Source organism: Pogona vitticeps, chromosome 2 (assembly GCF_051106095.1).
Source record: "Pogona vitticeps strain Pit_001003342236 chromosome 2, PviZW2.1, whole genome shotgun sequence".
Lineage (NCBI taxonomy): Eukaryota > Metazoa > Chordata > Lepidosauria > Squamata > Agamidae > Pogona > Pogona vitticeps.
Window position 1 is genome coordinate 111,136,849 of NC_135784.1, and position 21,003 is coordinate 111,157,851.

Sequence of the window (21,003 nt, forward strand, 5' to 3'; positions counted from 1 at the left end):
TTCCCATTGTTCAGGTGCATTTGCATTGCATTGACTTCCTCAAGTGCTTGGGCAAATTCCTTCACTCTTCTTTGATCGCGAGACTTGCTGATGTCAATACGTGGTCTTCCTTCCTTTTTCGTGTGATATACTCTCTTTGTTCGTAGTTTTACTCTACTGCACACCAGGGAGTGATCAGTATCACAATCAGCACTCTGGTAACTGCGTGTGATCGTAATACTAGGAAGGCTGGAACGTCTAGTGAGGATTAGATCGAGCTGATGCCAATGCTTGGATCTTGGATGCCTCCAGGAAACTCTGTGTTGCAGCTTCGTGTTAAAGAATGTGTTGCTGACACAAAGACCATAATAGCAGCAAAACTCCAGCAAGCGTTGGCCATTTTCATTCATCTTTCCAATGCCAAAACGGCCTAGACAAGTGGGCCAAGAATTATGATCAGCACCAACTCTAGCATTAAAGTCTCCAAGAATGAACAGTGCCTCTCTTTCCGGGACTTTTTGGATAGTAGCTGCCAGATCGTCATAGAATTTGTCTTTCACTTCTGGAGTGGATGACAGTGTTGGTGCATATGCGCTAATGAGGGTTACTGGTCCTGCTGATGAGTGGAGCTGCAGAGACAGGATTCTTTCACTCCCCACAGTAGGTGGAACAATGCATCTCAGGAGAGTATTTCTGACTGCAAAGCCAACACCATATTCCCTGGTCTCATTCGATGGTTTTCCCTGCCAGAAGAATGAGAAGTTTTTTTCTTTGACAGATCCTGAGTCTGGTAGTCTTGTCTCTTGTAAGGCAACAATGTCCATCAGCAGTCTACTCAGTTCCATGTCAATGACAGCTGTTTTGTGCACATCGTCTATTTCTTGCAGGTTGTTAGGAAAGCCGTAGTCAGGAAAGCCAGGGGTCATTGTCCGTACATTCCAGGTGCCCAGCTTAAGGGCAGAAATTTTCTTACAATTGTTGCATGGTGCACGGTTATCGATCTGCTTGTCGGGTTTGACCCTAAACCCCACGCACCCCGTGAAGTTAACAGACCGTGGCGAGGTAGCACCTTACTGGCTTGGGGCTGCCCAGCTTAAGGCGGGCGGTATCTAACTGATTTATATACTGCCATTTTAATATTTCATCTGCTGCTGTATTTTTAATGTTTTGGATTTAGCCACATGCTGTGTTATTTCAATATCTAAATGTTATTGGTTTTGTCTAGTTTAACAATATGGGCCAGCTACTGTAAAAAACATTGGGGGGATAAGGTATTATGACAGGTGGGCTAAAATCCATCAAGTAAATAAAAAACTTAATCAAGCTTTACCACAGACAAGAAAAAAAAACATACAGTATTTGGGCTCCATGAGGAATAGTTCTCAATAATGAAGCTCAGTATCATACCCCAAAGTCACAATGCATTACAATAAAAGTTAACAAGATATAATTTCATTAACACTATAATATTTCAACAATTTATTATTTTAGAGCCTATGTAATACATCCACCACTTAAAGTAAAGTATTAATCTTTCTCTTACTGCAATTTTATACTGGCAAACCTAATGCTTAAACTTTTTTAGCAGATTGCCTCAAGGCACCAACTGCACCATCAGCACACCAGACAGCAAAATTATGCAAGGAAACATATACAGAATGACCCACTCAGGTCTGTGGCATTTCACAGTGGGTTGCAGAAATGAGTTTGCTAATCAATAATTCCAGAAACAAACGCTCCCAATTGAACAGATCAACTGAAACATGTTTTTTCTGGTTCTTTGTTTTCCATGCAGAGAAATTTAAAACTGATGGCAATAAAATGCCACAAATCAACTGCTGATGAAGACTGAATGTTGATCAGCAAGCTAGTACAGCATGCTGATATTTCTCACATTCTATTACCATTTAGTAAGAGACACTCCCCATCTCTCTCTCTTTCTCTCTCTCTCTCTCTGAGAAAGGGCTAAAATAAAATTTATATATTAAAGAATATAATAGGACCTCTGTATCTGTAGGGATCCATTCCATGAACTACTGCAAATACCTGAACCTATGAATAGTAGTGAACTCTATATACAAAGAGGCGGGATAAATACCACAAGGCGCACTGTCCTAATTGTTGTATAAAGGGCTGCAGTAAACAGTGGATAACTGAAACTGAGGATATTGATCCCACAGATATGGGGATTTACTGTACTACAGATCAGCTTAAAGAATAAAATTTGGTTCCCAAACTTCAGCATGGGCACCAGGCAGATAGAGTTGCACAGGAATGGGATATCTTATTATGACCATTTACATCAGTCATATTAGTTTCATAAGGATGTCAAGCAATGTTTCCTGGCCAGCATGGTAAGGTCAATCATCTCCTACACCTCATTCAAACAAAATGAAACTCAAAATATTTCAACCACGTATCACAGTAATATTTTCAAGCCACAAAACTAAAAACAAACATAGTTCAATGTGTAGACACTACAATGTCACACAAACTTAATTCTACAAAATTGCAGCTGTTTCCCTAGCTCTTTTAGAGGTATTCATTTCCAGTACAGTTTATTTAATAATCATGCAAAGTGTAAAGTAATACAATATTGGAAACCCTAAAAGACCAAGGAAACTTTTCAACACACAAAGAAGGAAAACTTCTTTGCTTATTACATGTAGCAGCACTTCTGTAAAGAATGCAGTCTCTGCCTTGATTACTTCCTTTCTTCTACCTTATAATTAAATTCTAAGTTTCTCCCATCTCCAGACAATGCAACCAGAATACTTCTAATTCTGACACAAAAAAAATCACGCATACTGTATACAAAACAAGTGCTCTAAATAAGCATGCTTTTTGGTTAGATCAAGCATGTGCAAACTTTAAGCTTGTAGAATCTACTTTTTAAAAACTAAAATCTTGGTTTTCCATTTGCTGATACCAGTGCAAAATATTGTTCCAAAGGCCAGATCCAGAACTGTGAGTTAGGAAGGGGATTCAGTTGACTCCATATCCCAAACATATAAATCTACTTTGAAGACAGCACAGATCTAGCAGTTTAGCAGTCCAAGACTCCTATTTCCCAAAGGTTTTGCTAGTGATGCTTTTGCTGTTATCATTAATGGCAAGAATTATACTCTGATATATTCTAAGTGACTGCCTTAATGGAAGACCATAGCCCATCCTTTTGTTGAATGATGTATCCATGTGCAGAAGAAACTAACTTTCGAAGACAGTTTCACCATTCTTTCAAACAATGGAGGGAAATCATTTTAAGATGACCTTTGCAGTTCTGATGATTATGAACTGAAATTAGCATGACCCACATTTATAAATAAGGGGACAATTTCAATCAATCAAAATGTTTTCATTTTATTAATTTAACAACTTAGTTCACTGAGAGACAATTAACAACTAATAGTATTACTGCTCTTAAACAATAGCTAGTATCCTATTGCATAGCTTTGTCTGTGCAATCAGAGTGCTGTCAAGGGCAGTAGCAGACTGCTGCTAATTAAAGTTATTTTTAAAATTCTATGGTGCATGTCACTTTGGATTATTGTACATGAGCAGTGAGCATCCCAAAATTGAAGAAGGGATTTTTAAGTGATAATCTGTCACAACCAGTGACATCACTCCCATTGTGCATGCAGATCTACACAACAGGATACTGGCCTACGTATATGTAACAAGAGTGATAGAAAGAGTTCAACCCTCTGTATATCCAATCCACCACACCACAACTAATGGCATCCTGTTTTCAGAAGATAAACTTGAATATGTACTTCTGGTCTAATGTTTATCCAAGCACTTGATCTGGGGAATGTGTTCTGCATAAGCAATGCAGATCTGTCACTCTCCATTGTCTTCATAATCTACAACTGTCGTACCTATGCTGATTAGAGATAAACTATAGTCAGCTTCTCAGCATTTATCCAGAAGGGTCAATCATCTGAGCCTTTTCTAAGGTCAGGAAAAGCTGGATCAAATATTTATACCTCCTTCAAAAACCTGTCCTGCAATAGACAGGATAAAAGAGAACATGATTAATTCTTAAGTGTGCTACCTTTTGTGCATGCACATTAAGAGTGTGTGTGCATATGTTCATCACAAACAAACAAGACAAAATGAATACAAACTTTTTAAAAAAATTTAAAGATTAAGGCCAAAATACAGAAAACAAAGGCAGGTATCTATGCTCATGTATTTTTTCCAGGTTTTCCTTATCAGAATATGCCAACAAAGCCAAATTAATTAAATGTTAGTTACCCGAACACAATGAAAGTAGTTGTTCTGTTATGTAATTAGAAGCTGTGGAGCATTTAGGACAGTGATTTACATACAAAAATGTGCATAATAGTTGCATTTGTAACTAACACCACATGACCACCAAAGCCCCAAGCTGTACTTTAAATTCACTGGCTAAACTTTTGTTGCCTAGCTCAATAAATTACAAGTAGAGCAGACTCGTTGAATTAGTGGAACTTAGAGTTGACTTACCAAATCCTCACTAATCCAATGGGCCTACTCTAATAGCAACTTACTATGCTAAGCAATAGGATTTCAACCAAGTTGAAAACAGGATTTGTGGATCTAGCACAAGAATTTTTCCCAAGCAGTATAGTAATTTAGTGCCAAAGTGGGACCACAATAGTGCACAAGCAGTATTTGTTCTTTTTTGTATCTCTTCAGTCTAATTGCCACAAGAGCACTCATTTTCTTACCCATTATTTTAGGTATATAGCACATATCTACCGCCTTTTTTCATCTCTGACAGATAGCCCAGCTGCATCCCTATCTTGATGTTGGGGCGCTCACCACCTTGGTACATGCACTTGTAATCTCGAGATTAGACCACTGCAATGCGCTCTGTGTGGGGCTACCTTTGAAGTTGATGCGGAAACTCCAAGTGGTGCAGAACACAGCAGCCAGACTCCTTAGTGGAGTGAGGAAATATCAGCATATTTCCCCCACTCTGGCTGCTTTACATTGGCTGCCCATGCTGTTCTGCATTGACTTCAAAGTTTTAATGCTTACGTATAAAGCCCTAAACGGTTTAGGGCCTCGATACTTGGTGGAAAGCCTACTCCCATCAAAATCTACCCGTATCACTCAATTGAGTCAGGAGGTGAGGCTGAGGAGCTTGACACCGAGGGAGGCCCGGAAGGAAAAAACAAAAAACCAGGCCTTCTCGGCAGTAGCTCCTTGCCTCTGGAATAACCTTCCTCCGGAGATTCGTGCGGCCCCTTCGCTGGACATCTTTAAAAACCAACTGAAAACTTGGATGTTTGTGCAGGCCTTCCATCCAGCTAATGCTTGATCTTTTTCCTTTTTAATATATTCTCTCTTTTTCCCTTCTTTCATCTTGATTAACTTCTTTATTGATGTTTAAACTTTGTTATATTTTATATATGGCTATTTATGTTGGTAGCCGCCAAGAGTGGTCGTTTGATCAGATGGGCGGGATATAAATACAATAAATAAATAAGTATCTATTCATTAAAAGTATTTCATATCCTTTTGCTCTGACTTTCTTCTTTCACTCTGCTTAATTCCGTTCATTTCTCCAAGTGATGTAGACAGCAAAAGTTGTACCCTTACTATCTGTTCTTCTATGTCCTTTTTCTTCCCATCTTGAAGGAATAACAACCATCACAAATTGTATCCAGCTTTATATTTATTTTTGCAAGATGCAGAGATGATCATGACGATTTGTCACTTAAACAGACTTCTTAACAGAGTCAGCAATTTCCAGTCTAGGCACTGTCTGTAAGCTCTGCTTTCATCCCAATTTTTTTTAAAAAAAATCTTCCAAAAGGTGGCTTTTAACACTCATAGTAGTATTTATAGTAAGACACCTTTTTCTATCTGCTGCCTGGTACATGGAACAGTTTAGAGTCAAGGCAGACTTCAAATGCATAAAAGTCATCTGCTCTATTAATAGCTTTGACAAACAACTTTGGCATGCAAGACCTGAGTTCCAGATATAACTGTTCAACATTAAAACTGTTTAATGTTATGAATGTGTCCTTATGAAAGAATTTATGTCGAGTGACTTGCTGGTGAAGAGTGATAATTTGCTTCCACGTGACTGAAGTCCAGTAGCATAACTTACACAGTATAAGACTGATTATCTCATCAGCCATGGCAATTTTCAGAAATTAAAAATTTCCAGTTCTCACACAGAAGGTCTCAAGGTTCCCTTGCAATCCCTTTTATCATGGGGAAGCCACTGGGGCTGCGGGACTGGATGAGGGTGGTGGTCCTTAATTTCTAAAAATGCTGCCAGCAGTAAAATAATCCCAGTGGGGGCAATTAGGCAAGTTAAAGACTTCTACCACCACCATTGTCCCTAAAGACGTTCCCATGATGAAAAAGACCTGGGGGGGGGGGAATTGGGAATGTTAGATTTCAGAACAACCACTGTAACTGATGACATCATCAACCATATGCAGCATAAATTATGCTATCAGATTTCACTCATCACATAAACGTGTTGTCAAATATAGCTCAGCAGTTTAGGTATCTGGCTGCAGAGCCAGAGATTAAGAGTTCAGTTCCCCACTGTGCCTCCTTGACAGGGGCTGGACTTGATGATTCACTGGGTCCCTTCTAGTTCTGCATATCTAAGAATAAAATGATTATAATCTATATAATTATCGGCCATCATTAACAAACAAAATTTGAGACCACAGGTTCTGATTCCTAATCTCATCATTACCATAGCTAACAGTAAAAAATTTCACCCCCTACCCACCCTCATTCAGAAAGTACAATTTCCCTGCCAGGAGAGCTAATGGTCAAGTATGATGGGAATCATACTTACAAAATACTGGAAGACAACAAGGTTTCTACCTTGCTTAAATTAATTACAACCAATAGCTCTTAACATAAACAGAGAAGATGCCAGTTCAGTTTCTGGACCTTACTACGTTCGGATTATAAGATAATATAGCTTAACCGTGATTCATTGCCTTCGGGTAAAATAAAATCTCTGCATGGAAGAAGCTAGAATGGTAGGATAAGTTAAGAGCAATAATCATCCCCACAATCAGCTTTCATTTAAGTACAGAACTTTCAACCTTGATTCTTATCTGCACTCTGAATTGGAAGCCTAGAAAATACCACCTGTTTTACAGTTTGTGAAAACTCGGTCTGATTTCCATTATGTCCACATATATTACTTCCACTTTCTTCTGCTAATAATCAGACCAATTGAGAAATTTTTGCAAATGTAATTACATAACAGGTAACACTCTCCCAAAGGGAATTATGTCACTGATGATTAAAATACTACGAGACTTAATCGTGACCAGTGTAATAGTAATTGCATACCACTGAGCCAATTCTAACTGATGGTGAGCCTTTGTAGTGTTTTCTAGATAGAGCGCTCAGTAGTGGTTATCATTTCCTTCTTTTAAAGAGCACTCTAGAGCTGTGCAGCTGCCCGAGGCTACATAGGCTGACTCTTCTTCTAAGAAGCACAATTATAACCTGAACTCTTGACCTCTGGCTCTACAGTAAAGTACCCAACTCACTGAGCTATCTAGGCAACATGTGGCACTGCAGCAGCATACACGAGCAGAGACATGTCAGACTCAGAAAGCAACCCACAACGGAGATTCACCCAAGGAACAGGGTTCACTAGTTCATCTGAAGATGACAAATTTACAGAAGAATGACAAGAAAAAAGAGGAAGGTACTAGAGGATAGAAGTGTAGTCAAGCCAGCTGTGTGTGTGTTTAGTCGTTTAGTCGTGTCCGACTCTTCGTGACCCCATGGACCAGAGCACGCCAGGCCCTCCTGTCTTCTACTGCCTCCCGGAGTTGTGTCAGGTTCATGTTGGTTGCTTCGCAGACACTGTCCAGCCATCTCATCCTCGGTCGTCCCCTTCTCCTCTTGCCATCACACCTTCCTAACATCAAGGTTTTTTCCAAGGACTCTTTTCTTCTCATGAGATGGCCAAAGTACTGGAGCCTCAGCTTCAGGATCTGTCCTTCAAGTGAGCATTCAGGGTTGATTTCCTTTAGAACTGATAGGTTTGTTCTCCTTGCAGTCCAGGGGATTCTCAAGAGCCTCCTCCAGCACCACAATTCAAAGGCATCAATTCTTCGGCGGTCTGCTTTCTTTATGGTCCAGCTCTCACTTCCATACATCACGACAGGAAAAACCATAGCTTTGACTATTCGGACTTTTGTTGGCAAGGTGATGTCTCTGCTTTTCAAGATGCTGTCAAGATTTGTCATCGCTTTCCTCCCAAGAAGAAGGCGCCTTTTAATTTCAGGGCTGCTGTCTCCATCTGCAGTGATCATGGAGCCCAGGAAGATAAAATCTGACACTGCCTCCATATCTTCCCCTTCTATTTCCCAGGAGGTGATGGGACCAGTGGCCATGATCTTAGTTTTTTTGATGTTGAGTTTCAGACCGTTTTTTGCACTCTCCTCTTTCACTCTCATTACAAGGTTCTTTAATTCCTCCTCACTTTCTGCCATCAGAGTGGTATCATCTGCATATCGGAGGTTGTTGATATTTCTTCCGGCAATCTTAATTCCGGCTTGGGTTTCTTCCAGTCCAGCCTTCCGCATGATGTATTCTGCATATAAGTTAAATAAGCTGGGGGACAATATACAGCCTTGCCGTACTCCTTTCCCAATTTTGAACCACTCAGTTGTTCCATGACCAGTTCTAACTGTTGCTTCCTGTCCCACATATAGGTTTCTCAGGAGATGGATAAGGTGGTCAGGCACTCCCATTTCTTTAAGAACTTGCCATAGTTTGCTGTGGTCCACACAGTCAAAGGCTTTCGCATAGTCAATGAAGCAGAAGTAGATATTTTTCTGGAACTCTCTGGCTTTCTCCATAATCCAGCGCAAGTTAGCAATTTGGTCTCGAGTTCCTCTGCCTCTTCGGAATCCAGCTTGTACTTCTGGGAGTTCTCGGTCCACATACTGCTGAAGCCTACCTTGTAGGATTTTGAGCATAACCTTGCTAGCGTGTGAAATGAGTGCAATTGTACGGTAGTTGGAGCATTCTTTGGCACTGCCTCTCTTTGGGATTGGGATGTAGACTGATCTTTTCCAATCCTCTGGCCACTGTTGAGTTTTCCAAACTTGCTGGCATATTGAATGTAGCACCTTAACAGCATCATCTTTCAAGATTTTAAATAGTTCAACTGGAATGCCATCACCTCCACTGGCCTTGTTGTTAGCCAGGCTTTCTAAGGCCCACTTGACTTCGCTCTCCAGGATGTCTGGCTCAAGGTCAGCAACTACATTGTCTGGGTTGTCCGGGATATCCAAATCTTTCTGATATAATTCCTCTGTGTATTCTTGCCACCTCGTCTTGACGTCTTCTGCTTCTGTTAGGTCCCTTCCATTTTTGTCTTTTATCATGTTCATCTTTGCGCAAAATGTTCCTCTAATATGTCCAATTTTCCTGAACAGATCTCTGGTCTTTCCTTTTCTGTTATCTTCCTCTATTTCTTTGCATTGTTCATTTAAGAAGGCCCTCTTGTCTCTCCTTGCTATTCTTTGGAAGTCTGCATTCAAGTTTCTGTAACTTTCCCTATCTCCCTTGCATTTTGCTTCCCTTCTCCTCTCTGCTATTTCTAAGGCCTCGTTGGACAGCCACTTTGCTTTCTTGCATTTCCTTTTCTTTGGGATGGTTTTCGTTGCTGCCTCCTGGACAATGTTACGAGCCTCTATCCAAAGTTCTTCAGGCACTCTGTCCACCAAATCTAGTTCCTTAAATCTGTTCTTTACTTCCACTGTGTATTCATAAGGGATTTGGTTTAGATTATACCTGAGTGGCCCAGTGGTTTTTCCTAATCTCTTCAGTCTAAGCTTGAATTTTGCTATGAGAAGCTGATGATCAGAACCGCAGTCAGCTCCAGGTCTTGTTTTTGCTGACTGTATAGAGCTTCTCCATCTTTGGCTGCAGAGAATATAATCAATCTGATTTCGATATTGCCCATCTGGTGATTTCCATGTATAGAGTCGCCTCTTGTGTTGTTGGAAAAGAGTGTTTGTGATGACCAGCTTATTCTCTTGACAAAACTCTATTAGCCTTTGTCCTGCTTCGTTCTGAACTCCAAGGCCAAACTTCCCTGTTGTTCCTTTTATCTCTTGGCTCCCTACTTTAGCATTCCAGTCCCCTAGAATGAGAAGAACATCTTTCTTTGGTGTCAGTTCTAGAAGATGTTGTAAATCTTCATAGAATTGTTCAATTTCAGTCTCCTCAGCAATGCTGGTTGGTGCATAAACTTGGATTATTGTGATGTTGAATGGTCTGCCCTGGATTCGTATTGACATCATTCTATCATTTTTGAGATTGTATCCCATTACAGCTTTTCCCACTCTTTTGTTGACTATGAGGGCTACTCCATTCCTTCTACGGGATTCTTGCCCACAATAGTAGATATGATAATCATCTGAGCTGAATTCGCCCATTCCTGTCCATTTTAGTTCACTGATGCCAGCTAGATATTACATATAAATGCATGTACTTGAGCCTTGATGGAGCAGCCTTTCTCTTCCTCTATTTTTAACATGAAAAAGCACTTCTAGAACAATGAGTGGGCAAATAGATATTACGGAAGATTCCACTAAATCCTGGGTCTGTATTTTCAGAGTAGATTCAAGATCTCTTTCCTCTTGAATTTAAGGCTCCACCAATGTATCTTATTTAATCCCATCGTTTGTTGCTACTAATTTTGCTTACATCTTATCCACCAATATTCCAATTACAGCATTTAGAGATCCTTCTAGTTCATAACATCCTGCTTAGGATATTCAAATGTCACCAGAAACCATGGTTACTTCATACACACCTCAACACCATGAAATTTGTGAATTAAGTGACACATTTTACTTGCAGATCCTTTTTCACTCCTGCTACTTACTTACTTCTATATTCCACCAGCTGTCTGTTTATTTCTAACCTTAGGTCTTATAGAATATACAGGTACCAGGCAATAAAAGGAACACTGTCTTTTTATCACCTTTTTGTGACCTATAAAACCTTTGAGGCAGAATGCCTCATTTCAGTAGCGTGAGACAGACAGGAATGTAATTGCCAATGCTAGTCCATGCCTAATCTAATTTAAGATGCTGATGTTCATAAACTCTTCACAGTCCAGGTAAAAATAAATTAAGACCACTTTCTTTGAGAAACAGTACCATAATTTCACAATCAGTGTTTTCAAAAGCTAAAAGCTGCAATTTCAAGCAAAGCCGCATAGTGCACTGTGCTGTTTAAAGCCTTCATAAATACAGTAAGTTCAATTTCTGTTAGCCAGTAGCAAGCTAGGAAAGCTTATTTACTGAGGATAACATATCTCCTCCATTACAGTAAAAACTACTGTATAATATTTTGAACAGTGTAAGTGTGGTTGAAATAAAACTTTGGAAACAGACTAACTGGATTTTCAGTATATCCTTGTTCTGAAAGAAAACACTATTTCTTAAAACTAACTGAAATCCGAAGAGAAGGCAAACTGAAATAGTTAAACAATTAAGTGAGGTACTGTTTAGAAATAGAAGCTGGAAGTTACTTTGTATATAATTTTGTAAACAAGACAAAATTTAGGATAAAAAACATTCAATGACCAGATAATATCCAGTCTGTGCTCTAATTCTGCTCTAATTCTATTGCAGGAGTGCTATTTTCTTCTGGCATTTTAAGGGCTCTTGGCTATTGGTTTTTTATGACTACTTCTGCTAGTTTGGTCATGGTGTACAGTATAAAGAAAATTTGGAATATACTAACTTGAGAAAGATGATGTCCTTGCATTCTAGCTTTTGCAAATGAGGGGAAATACAGTGATAGGAACTGGCTATGCAACAGGTGGAAGCCAAGTATCCATCGTCTCTTCCCCACATAAACAAATCAAAGCTGCCCTGTCTACTTGCCCCCATATCTGAGAGTGTTGCCGCTTCATTGAATTCTCATTCACCACTTGATCATGGATGAGAACACTGTCTTGGCTTGCATCATGGATAAGTTGGATGGATGAGCTGGAAGGAGTGGACATTTCTCACCTCTGTGTGCACCGGTCTAATTCATGCAATGCCCGTACAGGCTGTGGGATGGGACAGAGAACAGGTATTGTCTACAGAAAACCCCACTTCCTCAGACAGTTTAAATAGGTTGAAGTTTTGAGTGTTTTTTTCTAATTTGTGCTGATGATTTTAATAGGATATCAACAACACAGTCTAACGATTTTCTTGCCCAATTTAAAGGAGAGGGACTTGAACATGGGTTCTCATATTTAGGGTTATGAATCTGGGAATGTTCAGAACTTCATCTCTCATATTACATACACGAGGCAGTCCAAAACATGTAGTAAATCACATCACATGTTGCTTTTCTCATCTCATGCAAAATACTGCAGCTCTCTGGTTGACTTCCTTGTTCTGCTAAAGGTTGGCTGTTCTCCTCTGCGGGAGTGTACTACTATGGGGAACCTTTTATATTAAGGAAAGACACTCAGGTATGCAGATATTTGTTCCTAAAATGGGAACAGCTTAATCTGCTACCAGGTTTATTAGTAGGTAGGGGATGTTGAAACATGATGGAAAACTTGTAAGTCTGATGTAAAAACCAATAAAGCCTGCTATCGAATCTATTCTATGATGGTGATGGAAACAAAGAAACAATACTTCTCCATCGCCACCATATATATAAAGTGGCATCCTAGGCAGAGGATATGAGTCCAAGTGTGATCCTGATAACTCTCCTAGACTTCTCAGAGACTTTCATGATCATCGTTCTGGACAACATCTCCAGGACTAGAAAGCAGGCACTGCATTGTTTAGTACTTCTACTCCTCCTTGAACAAACAATTTAAAAAGTGTCAGTTTTGTGGCATATGTACTATGGCAGTGATTCCCAACTTTGGGTCTCCAAATGTTTTTGGACTAAAACTCCCAGAAGCCTTCACGACTAGCTGTGCTGGTCAGGATTTTGGGGAGTTGTAGTACAAGAACATGGAAAACACTGCACTATGACATCTGACAGTTCTATTTTGTTGCTAATGCAGTGGGGTCTTGACTTGAGAACTTAATCCGTATTGGAAGGCGGTTCTCAAGTCAAAAAGTTCTCAGGTCAAATCTGCATTTCCCATAGGAATGCATTGAAAACCATTTGATCCGTATCTGCTCTTTTCCGTCCATAGAAACTAATGGGAAGCTGCTATTCCGCCTTCGACCAATAGAGGGGGATATTTTGTTTCTTTTTTTCTTAGGTCAAGAAAGGTTCAGGGAAGGCAGGGAAAATACAGTCCAGGCAGTTCAGTACCAGGCAGTCCGAAGACTGTCTCCCAATCCACTCTCTAAACGCTGGGAGGAGTGAGGAAGCAGACAGGCACCCTTTTCACTGGCCAACAGTTAACTGAAAGTTCACTTTTTGCACTTTCCCTGCCTCCCACATGGGTTTTTTTCAGTTCTTAACTCAAATCTAAGTACTTAAGTCAAGTCAATATTTTCCTGTGAGAGCGATTCTTAAGTCAAAAAGTTCTTAACTCAAGCCGTTCTTAAGTCAAGACCCCACTGTGCTCTTAAGCGTTACATAGAACTATTACTTTCTTTAGGGTAAGGCTAAAACTTCTAATTTTTAGCCCTGCTGCATGGGAGCCTTGCCCTATGTGTGCGGGGTGTGTGTGTGTGTTATCTGAAACAGGAAATAAATGGGCATCAACACTGGCTGCCAGTGCACTGCCGCAATAGAGCTCTGTGCATGCATGTGCACAAGTTAGAGGGAAGATTGGGTAAGGCAATGGCCATATGGGCAGTAGCAATGGACTGGATGAGACACAAAATGCAAAAACCTTATCTGGACAGGAGGGAGAATTGGTGATCTTTCAACCTCAAGATGTGGGTTTAACTTGTTATGGAAAGAGCTGCATGCTCCCTGAAGACAATTCACAGCTTTTGGGTGCCCCTCAATCTAATTTGTCATTAGAGGGTCAAGGGGTCTCTGTGGCTGACAGCTGACAGAATGCCAACTTCACACCATGCTATGGAGTGAAGGCATGGCACCTGTTGCTATGCCCCCATTCTCTTCATATTAAGCTACAGAAACACATGAAATTGTCTTTGTTCAGAAATTGCAGTTATTTCAGATGCTGCTCTTAGGCGTCTGTTATGAACATATATCAATAGTCCTTGCAAATAACTGCCTGGCTCACAGTGGATTTGCAAGCAAGATCTACAATGCTTCTGTTATATGCCATCAAGTCAGAACTGGCAGTACCTCTAATGAGTTACTTAAGGAACCATCCTCCCCTCCCTCTGACTTTTCATGAGCAAGGAGAAATTCAAACCCAACTCACTATCTTACTGCAGGATCTACTTTCGGAAACTGTTCCACATGAACCAAGTAAGCAAGGTAAAGAGGCCCTTCTCAGCAACAATATCATAATTAGAGAATGTTCTCTCAGGAAGATTTGCCTGCTCCAATGTCCTTCTGGAATCATTTGTTCAGACATTTAATACATATATAGCTTTCCTTTTTAAGAAGTGGACTGCCTTTACATATTGCTACTACGTCATTTTTGTTGCGAAGCCATTTTTCTTCCATTTTTTGTTATCTGTGAGATGCCCTAGGAAAGCCTGAACTTTCTCCAGAAGCTAAAATTATAAAACTGAGAGTGTCATACTCTCGGTACATCATGAGAAAGACTTGCTAGAAAAGATAATAATTCTAGAAAAGCTGAAGTCAGCTTAAAAAGAGAACAACCAAATACAGGATGGATTGATTACAACAAGAAAGCCACAGCCTTGAGCGTATCAGGGTTCAGTAGGGCTGTGGATGACAGGACATTCTGGAGATCACTCATTCATAGGGTCACCATAAATCAGAGGCAACTTGGTGGCACATAACAATAACAACCAGGAACATTTTACACTGAATAATAACCGACAAATTAATAAACAATTTGAAACAGATAATACAGTATTGTCATAAGCTGCCACTAGCCCCTGTAGTATTATATGATTTGCTACATTTATTTTCATACATTAATCTGAAATATCATTTGAACAGTACCAGTTTGGGTAGATATAGTACAAAATGACTGGGAATGTTTTCCAAAGCTGGCATAAAGTCTTAGCTATGCCAAAATCTTGCTAAATTTGTTTAGACTTTTACAAACTAAAAAGCAAAGAATCCTGTTATTTTTCAGTCAAATCCAATTTTGCCCCTTCATGATGAGGATTTTTTTTATAATGCCAACAGCCTCTTCCCCACAACAGTATAATAATTTGTGATGTAGGGACACTGTTGGATGTGCCACTATGTCTACATGGGCACTATCATCACAATATTATGCAACAATATCTGAATATAGTTGTGTACCTCCTCTGCCCCTGAAACATCCAGCTAGAATATGAAGCAGGTGCTAGATTTTTCTCCCTAGGTTACAGCTTTATACCAGGAAGTTAGAGAATCTATATAATGCAAGTGTGCCAAGTAAATGCACTTCACGCTTCCGCATAAGCTTGAGAAAACAAATGTCATGCTGCATCCAATATTGCAGGGGTTTATTACCACTTCAAAGTCCATATACTGAGACACAGCAACAGATATATTAGCTAGAAATGTGCAGGTGTGTCCTTGGACTACAGCTCCCTGAATTCCCCAGGCAGATGAGACCATGCTGCCTGGAAAATTCTGGAGGTTGTAATCCAAAACTATAGATCCACATACCTCTAATATTTGCCTACTTTATTCTAAGTCAATATCACATGACTTTAATTTTTAACCACTTGAGACTACAGTGCCAAAGAAGAACCACATAGACTAAATTTCCACTGCAGTGATATACCAAATGATCTCAAACATGTTTGGACTAGATAACCCTTAGAATCCCCTTCCAACTCTATAAATCTATTATTCTGGGTAACCACTCCACTCTAAATCTGGAAATAATAATTTGTGATGGAAAATCTCAAAGATGCCAATCAAGATTCAGAGAGATTATCAGTGAAGCTGCAATAATGTGACACTGCAATTCTTACAGAAAAACCTCTCCTTGGCACAGCCTCTCAATGAACATGGTGTTAAGAGAAGTACTGTATGATCAACTGTATAATCTACACCTATCAACAGGTGTTCTTTAAAAGTAGGAGAAAGTACCACAGGTGAGGAAGGAGTTCACACTGACAAATTCAGCTTCATTCAAGTACAGTATGGATGATTAAGTTTACAGTCTACTCTACTATCACTGTAGTGCACCAGAACACTTTACATCTCTGCAGCTAGGACAAAAGGTATCAGATGCTGGAGAGGCTAGGTCAGACCTGGGCAAAGTGCGGCCTGAGAGCCACATACGGCCCGTGAGCCGCTCCTGTCGAGCCCGCAGACAGTTCTGAACATCAAAACCATTTATAGCTTTTTGTCTAAAGTTGATCAGTTGCTTATCTTTAACATACCACAAAAACCTCTTAGTATTTGTGAAGATTAACAAGTTTAAAATAAAAATAATCATAACATCACTGTTTCACTTTATTTTTAAGTAAAGTTGGTTCGGGCTCCAAGCCCAGTTCAAATTTTTCATGTGGCCCCCCTATAAAAATTAATTGCCCACCCCTGGGCTAAGTCCTGTACCCAATCATCAGATAAAGAGGTCAAAAAGACTGCTGTCTCTACTGCAGTACCCAATGCTTGTCCATCAAACCCTTAACAAGATTTCGCTTATTCCATACTGAAATCATTAATACAAATCTGCACAACGTCTGACTTTGTCTCATGATAACTTTGCTTTTGAAGCACTAGGCAGACAATGTAATATATGTTGTGCGCCATCAAGCCAATTCTGACTTATGGCAACCCTAGCAGGGCTTCCAAAGTATTTGAGATGTTTAAAGAGTGATTTTACCATTGCCACCACCATCATCTGTGAGCTTCTATGGACAAACAGGGATTTGAACCCAAGTCTTCTAAGTCTTAGTTTGACATTCTATCCACTGCACCACACTGGCCCTCCTAAAACATGTTATAGGGTAATTCTAATTTTATAGCAAAAAAACACAACAACCCCCCAACTCAAAATATCAAATAGCATACTACTGGACTTCAGGAGCATTCAGTTATAAATGTCAGCAACAAAAATATAAAGAACAGAGGAAAACATGCAGAAATACATCAAAGAAACAAGTAACACAAGGTTCCGCAGTACAAACTACAAAACAAGGTTCTACCCTTCAAGCTCCTTTATTTAAGAACAGTAACTCCATGTGCTTGATTGTTGGTCTACAGGGCAGAGATGAAGGCAGAGGACCAAAGGCCTAGCCTCAAGCAGCAGCTTTAAAAATTCCATCATAAAAGACCTTACAAGCTAAGATACCAATATCTGAACAGACTTCATAGGTCATACATGTTAAGAAGAGTAGGACACAAAAAAGTAATCAAAAAGCAGAATTGGAAAATAAGAAGTCGGGGGGGGGGGAATATTGTCCGAGTGAACTCTAACAGAAATCTGTAATGCACTTTGTATTACCTGCACAGTGCAGAAGAGTGGCTTGACAGTCTGGATTATCAAAAATGCAGGGAATCCTTCATTTAACCCTTCTTATACCAATAATACACAATAATATCAGGTTCTTTTTATCTTTCTTGGGCTTAGTTATCGATTAAGTTACCTAATTAGTTATCGATTTCACACAGGGTGAAAAATCTGCCCTATGTTGCATTTTTGGTTTGCAAGTCAACATGTTTTTCAAGTTTTGCCATCACTTTAAATTTAGTTTATATAGGCAATAAAGCTTCAACAGCAGGGTGAAATGAAAAACAAACTATGCACATTGGGAAGCTCCTACTGAGGAGAAATAAAATATGTGGCTATGGAACCATTACTCAGCCCACAGTATATTTATTTAAAATCGTACCCACTGCCTAACAGTTGTCTCAGGGCTTATACTACAAAAATGCCACTTAAAATTTCATATCATAGCACAACACAGGAACATGGCCATAAATAAAACAAAATCCAGGGGTTACGACTAAAATTAAAGAAAGCAAGATAAAAGACCCAGCAGTATTAAAGCCCTGACAGAAGCCAACATTCGTTACTGCTTATGTTACAGCATTCTAACAAGAGAAGCAACCTCCCTTGTGAGGGAATTCCAGTTGGGCTGGCTAATGAAAAGGCTGTATCCAAAGTACCTACCATTCTAGCTTCTCTATCTGATGGGCTGATATAAGAGAAACTTCGACAAGGACCAAACACATACAGAATGCAATCACTTGAATGAGCTGCCTGCACTCATCTTTATTTTCAGGCAAAACTGAAGAGACTGTCAGCATGGTGGATTTTGTCAAACTAGGGCAGACTCTCCTCCTCCAAACAATCAGTCACATGGATATACACAAGGCTCAGGCCAAACGCAAAAGGGGAGTGACTTCCGCGCTACTGTCACAGACGATCTTGAAAACAGCAACACCCTCCCTGCCATGTTCGGATCCAAACATTAGAAATCACGTGGAGCAGTTTCTGCAATGGGTGTAAATCTTTTTTTAAAAAAGCTTTTACATGGGAAGGGACTGTGCTCAGTCCAGCGAGACGGCAACAAGAGATGGATAGGAAGCAGGTACTATTTTCGGATTGTGCACACTCTAAACCCAGACGAAACGCTTGGATTAACTTGACTCAAGCTCGATCTCGTGGGCTTCCTGCTCGCACGCCCACATGTCTATCCTTTCACATTCCGGTGGCAACCACAATCGTTGCCAGAACTTTTCAGAGCAGAAGTAATATTAATTCCGTGCTACCAAAAACGCGCCCTATCCACTGCCTGGTGTCTCTGAAGCGGGACGAGAAGAGGAGAGCTTTTTCGTCAGGCTCTCACAAACCTATCAAGCCCCTCAACTCCAGTTTCCTTTTTCTTTTTTTTAAACTTCCCCGTTGCCTGGACCCTGCCTGCTCCCCCGACTAGGGTGACCCACTAACACACCTCCATACAACATGGCCGCCCCACCAAACAGCGCTGAAACACGGCTGAAGAAGTTGACGCTTATCCCCGCCCCTTCCTGCCGCCATTGGTCCGACTAAGGGGAAGCCTTAATGCCATTGGACTCACCTGCCGTCAATATTTCAGCCCAGCAGCCCCCCCCATGAAGCTAGGCTGAGGCGACATATAAACAAATCACTTTCTGGAGGTTCTGAACTGAACGCCGGCCCACGCCCACCCCCCACCGGCCAGGAGCCGAGAGGCGAGCGAGGGAGAACGGCGCCAGCCGCGCCTAAGCCGAGGGGGGCAGCTACATTCTCTAGTCACAAAATTCGCTTTTTTCCCCAAATCGAGAGCGGGGGGGGGGAGGGAAGGGGGAGGAGGTGTCGGACATAAAAAGGAGACAAACTGTGTCTAGCTAAATAGGTTGGGCGGCACGCGGGGAGGAGACAGGATGGGGACAGAGGATCAAAGAGTTTTCGAATTAAAAAAGGCTAGCTGCCGAGTTGCAAGCTTCGTCCTCTTTTTTATATGACTTAACTTGATTGCCACTGTGACAAATTCCCCGCACTGCAACAAATATAAAGCCGAGTCCTCTCGCATCGCCCCCCCCCGCCAGAGCATCACAAGACTGAACAGACTAATTTTTTTTCTTCTGCCAACGCCTCCTCTTGTCCTTGATCCCATAACATAGACTGGGGTTCCTCTCTCTATTGGACACAGTCGAAGAAAGCCACAAGTAGCCAGGCAAATACAGAGTTTTTATCTCCCCCCACAGTCAATAAAATAAAAACGTTTGTCATCTTAAGGTGCTGACGTGATTTGAAGTAACAGAACTTTGCTAAAGTTTGTCCCTCGCCCTATATTCGCGGTTGCTCATCAACATTCACGATTACTAAATCCCTTCATAAAATCGAAAGCCTACCGACGTATTAACCCATAAGGAAGAGATATAGCTTTCCCGGGGAGTAAAAATTTGAAAGACACAGCTTCAGTACCCTAGCTCCCTCCTTGTTTTAGATCCGAACCACCAATCTAGATGGGTAAATAAAACATGCATGCTCCAGGAAAACCAAGCATATACCTGTTTTCTTCCCTTCATGCATTCCCCGATCGTATTACAAATATTTAAACCCATCATCTGAAACACGAGATTAAACTGTCTACAAACAGGTCAGAAGGCAAGTACTGAGTTATTCTGACATATCTACAGCAGGACCACACCTACCATGAACTACTTCCTACACCTTAGAAGGAAAACCAAATTAAATAAAAGCTGTCCCCGCCCCCGATCCCCATGCTCCTCTGCAGTCCTAGGAGAAGGGAAAGGATTTCAGGCAGACAACCAAAGCACACGCCCCTTTCTTCCATATCCCTTTCCATGTAGGGACGAACAACCAAAAGAAACCAAAATTGTTCGGGGGCATCCTCTGCACTCCCCTGTTAAGACTGAAAGATCCATAAATTGGCACTTAGAGAGATAATTATAGCTTACATATAGGAACTAATCCCTCTGCCAGTAGTATCTACGGCCGCTTCCTCCACGCCCCCTTTCCAAGCAAATCTTGCTGCAGAAGGAAAGACAACTTTCCTCCATTCTTTCTCCGCTTAATATCATGTTCGCTTTCCTCCCCGCCCCCCGTCCCACAGCCTTTATCCTAAACGATTCTCCTTCCCACGGTTGCAGCAAAGAAGAAAAAACCCTCCAGCCACAAAAGCGAATACAGCACAACCACCTTGGCTCCCAACGGGATTCCTAATAAGTCGAACTCTTTTGGGCAACTATTGCGACTTTCTCCCTCTTCCTCCAAAATCTGGGCTATTTGCCCCCCCCCGGTTTCTGTTTCCCCCTCCCTCTCCCCCCCTCCACTGAGAGCTCCAGCAGCTTTGGCCCAACCCGACGGCCTCTCACCTGACGCCCCGGCCCAGCGGGGCAATGCTGGGGTGTCTCAATTCGGGGACCCGCTTCTGCTGAGGGTACAGCCCTGGTCCGGCCCCTCCATGCCGCTCTGGGGTTTGTTTTGTTTATGTGCCTTCCTGACGGGTTCCCGGAAATCGCGTGACTCGCCCCCATCACGTGGGCTTTAAA

General features: G+C 41.1%; 1 protein-coding gene across 2 annotated transcripts in view; it reads right to left on the reverse strand.

Moving 5' to 3' along the window:
- Window positions 1-21,003, reverse strand: part of CREBRF (CREB3 regulatory factor) — a 46,073-nt gene extending 25,070 nt beyond the window's left edge. The window contains exon 1 of one of the 2 annotated variants that reach the window (XM_020806807.3): window positions 20,827-21,003. In XM_020806807.3, coding sequence (XP_020662466.3) covers window positions 20,827-20,988 — 162 coding nt within the window. In that variant the 5' untranslated portion in view covers window positions 20,989-21,003. Of the gene's footprint in view, window positions 1-18,133; window positions 20,738-20,826 lie in introns of those variants that run through there. The other variant, XM_020806817.3, reaches the window with a different exon arrangement.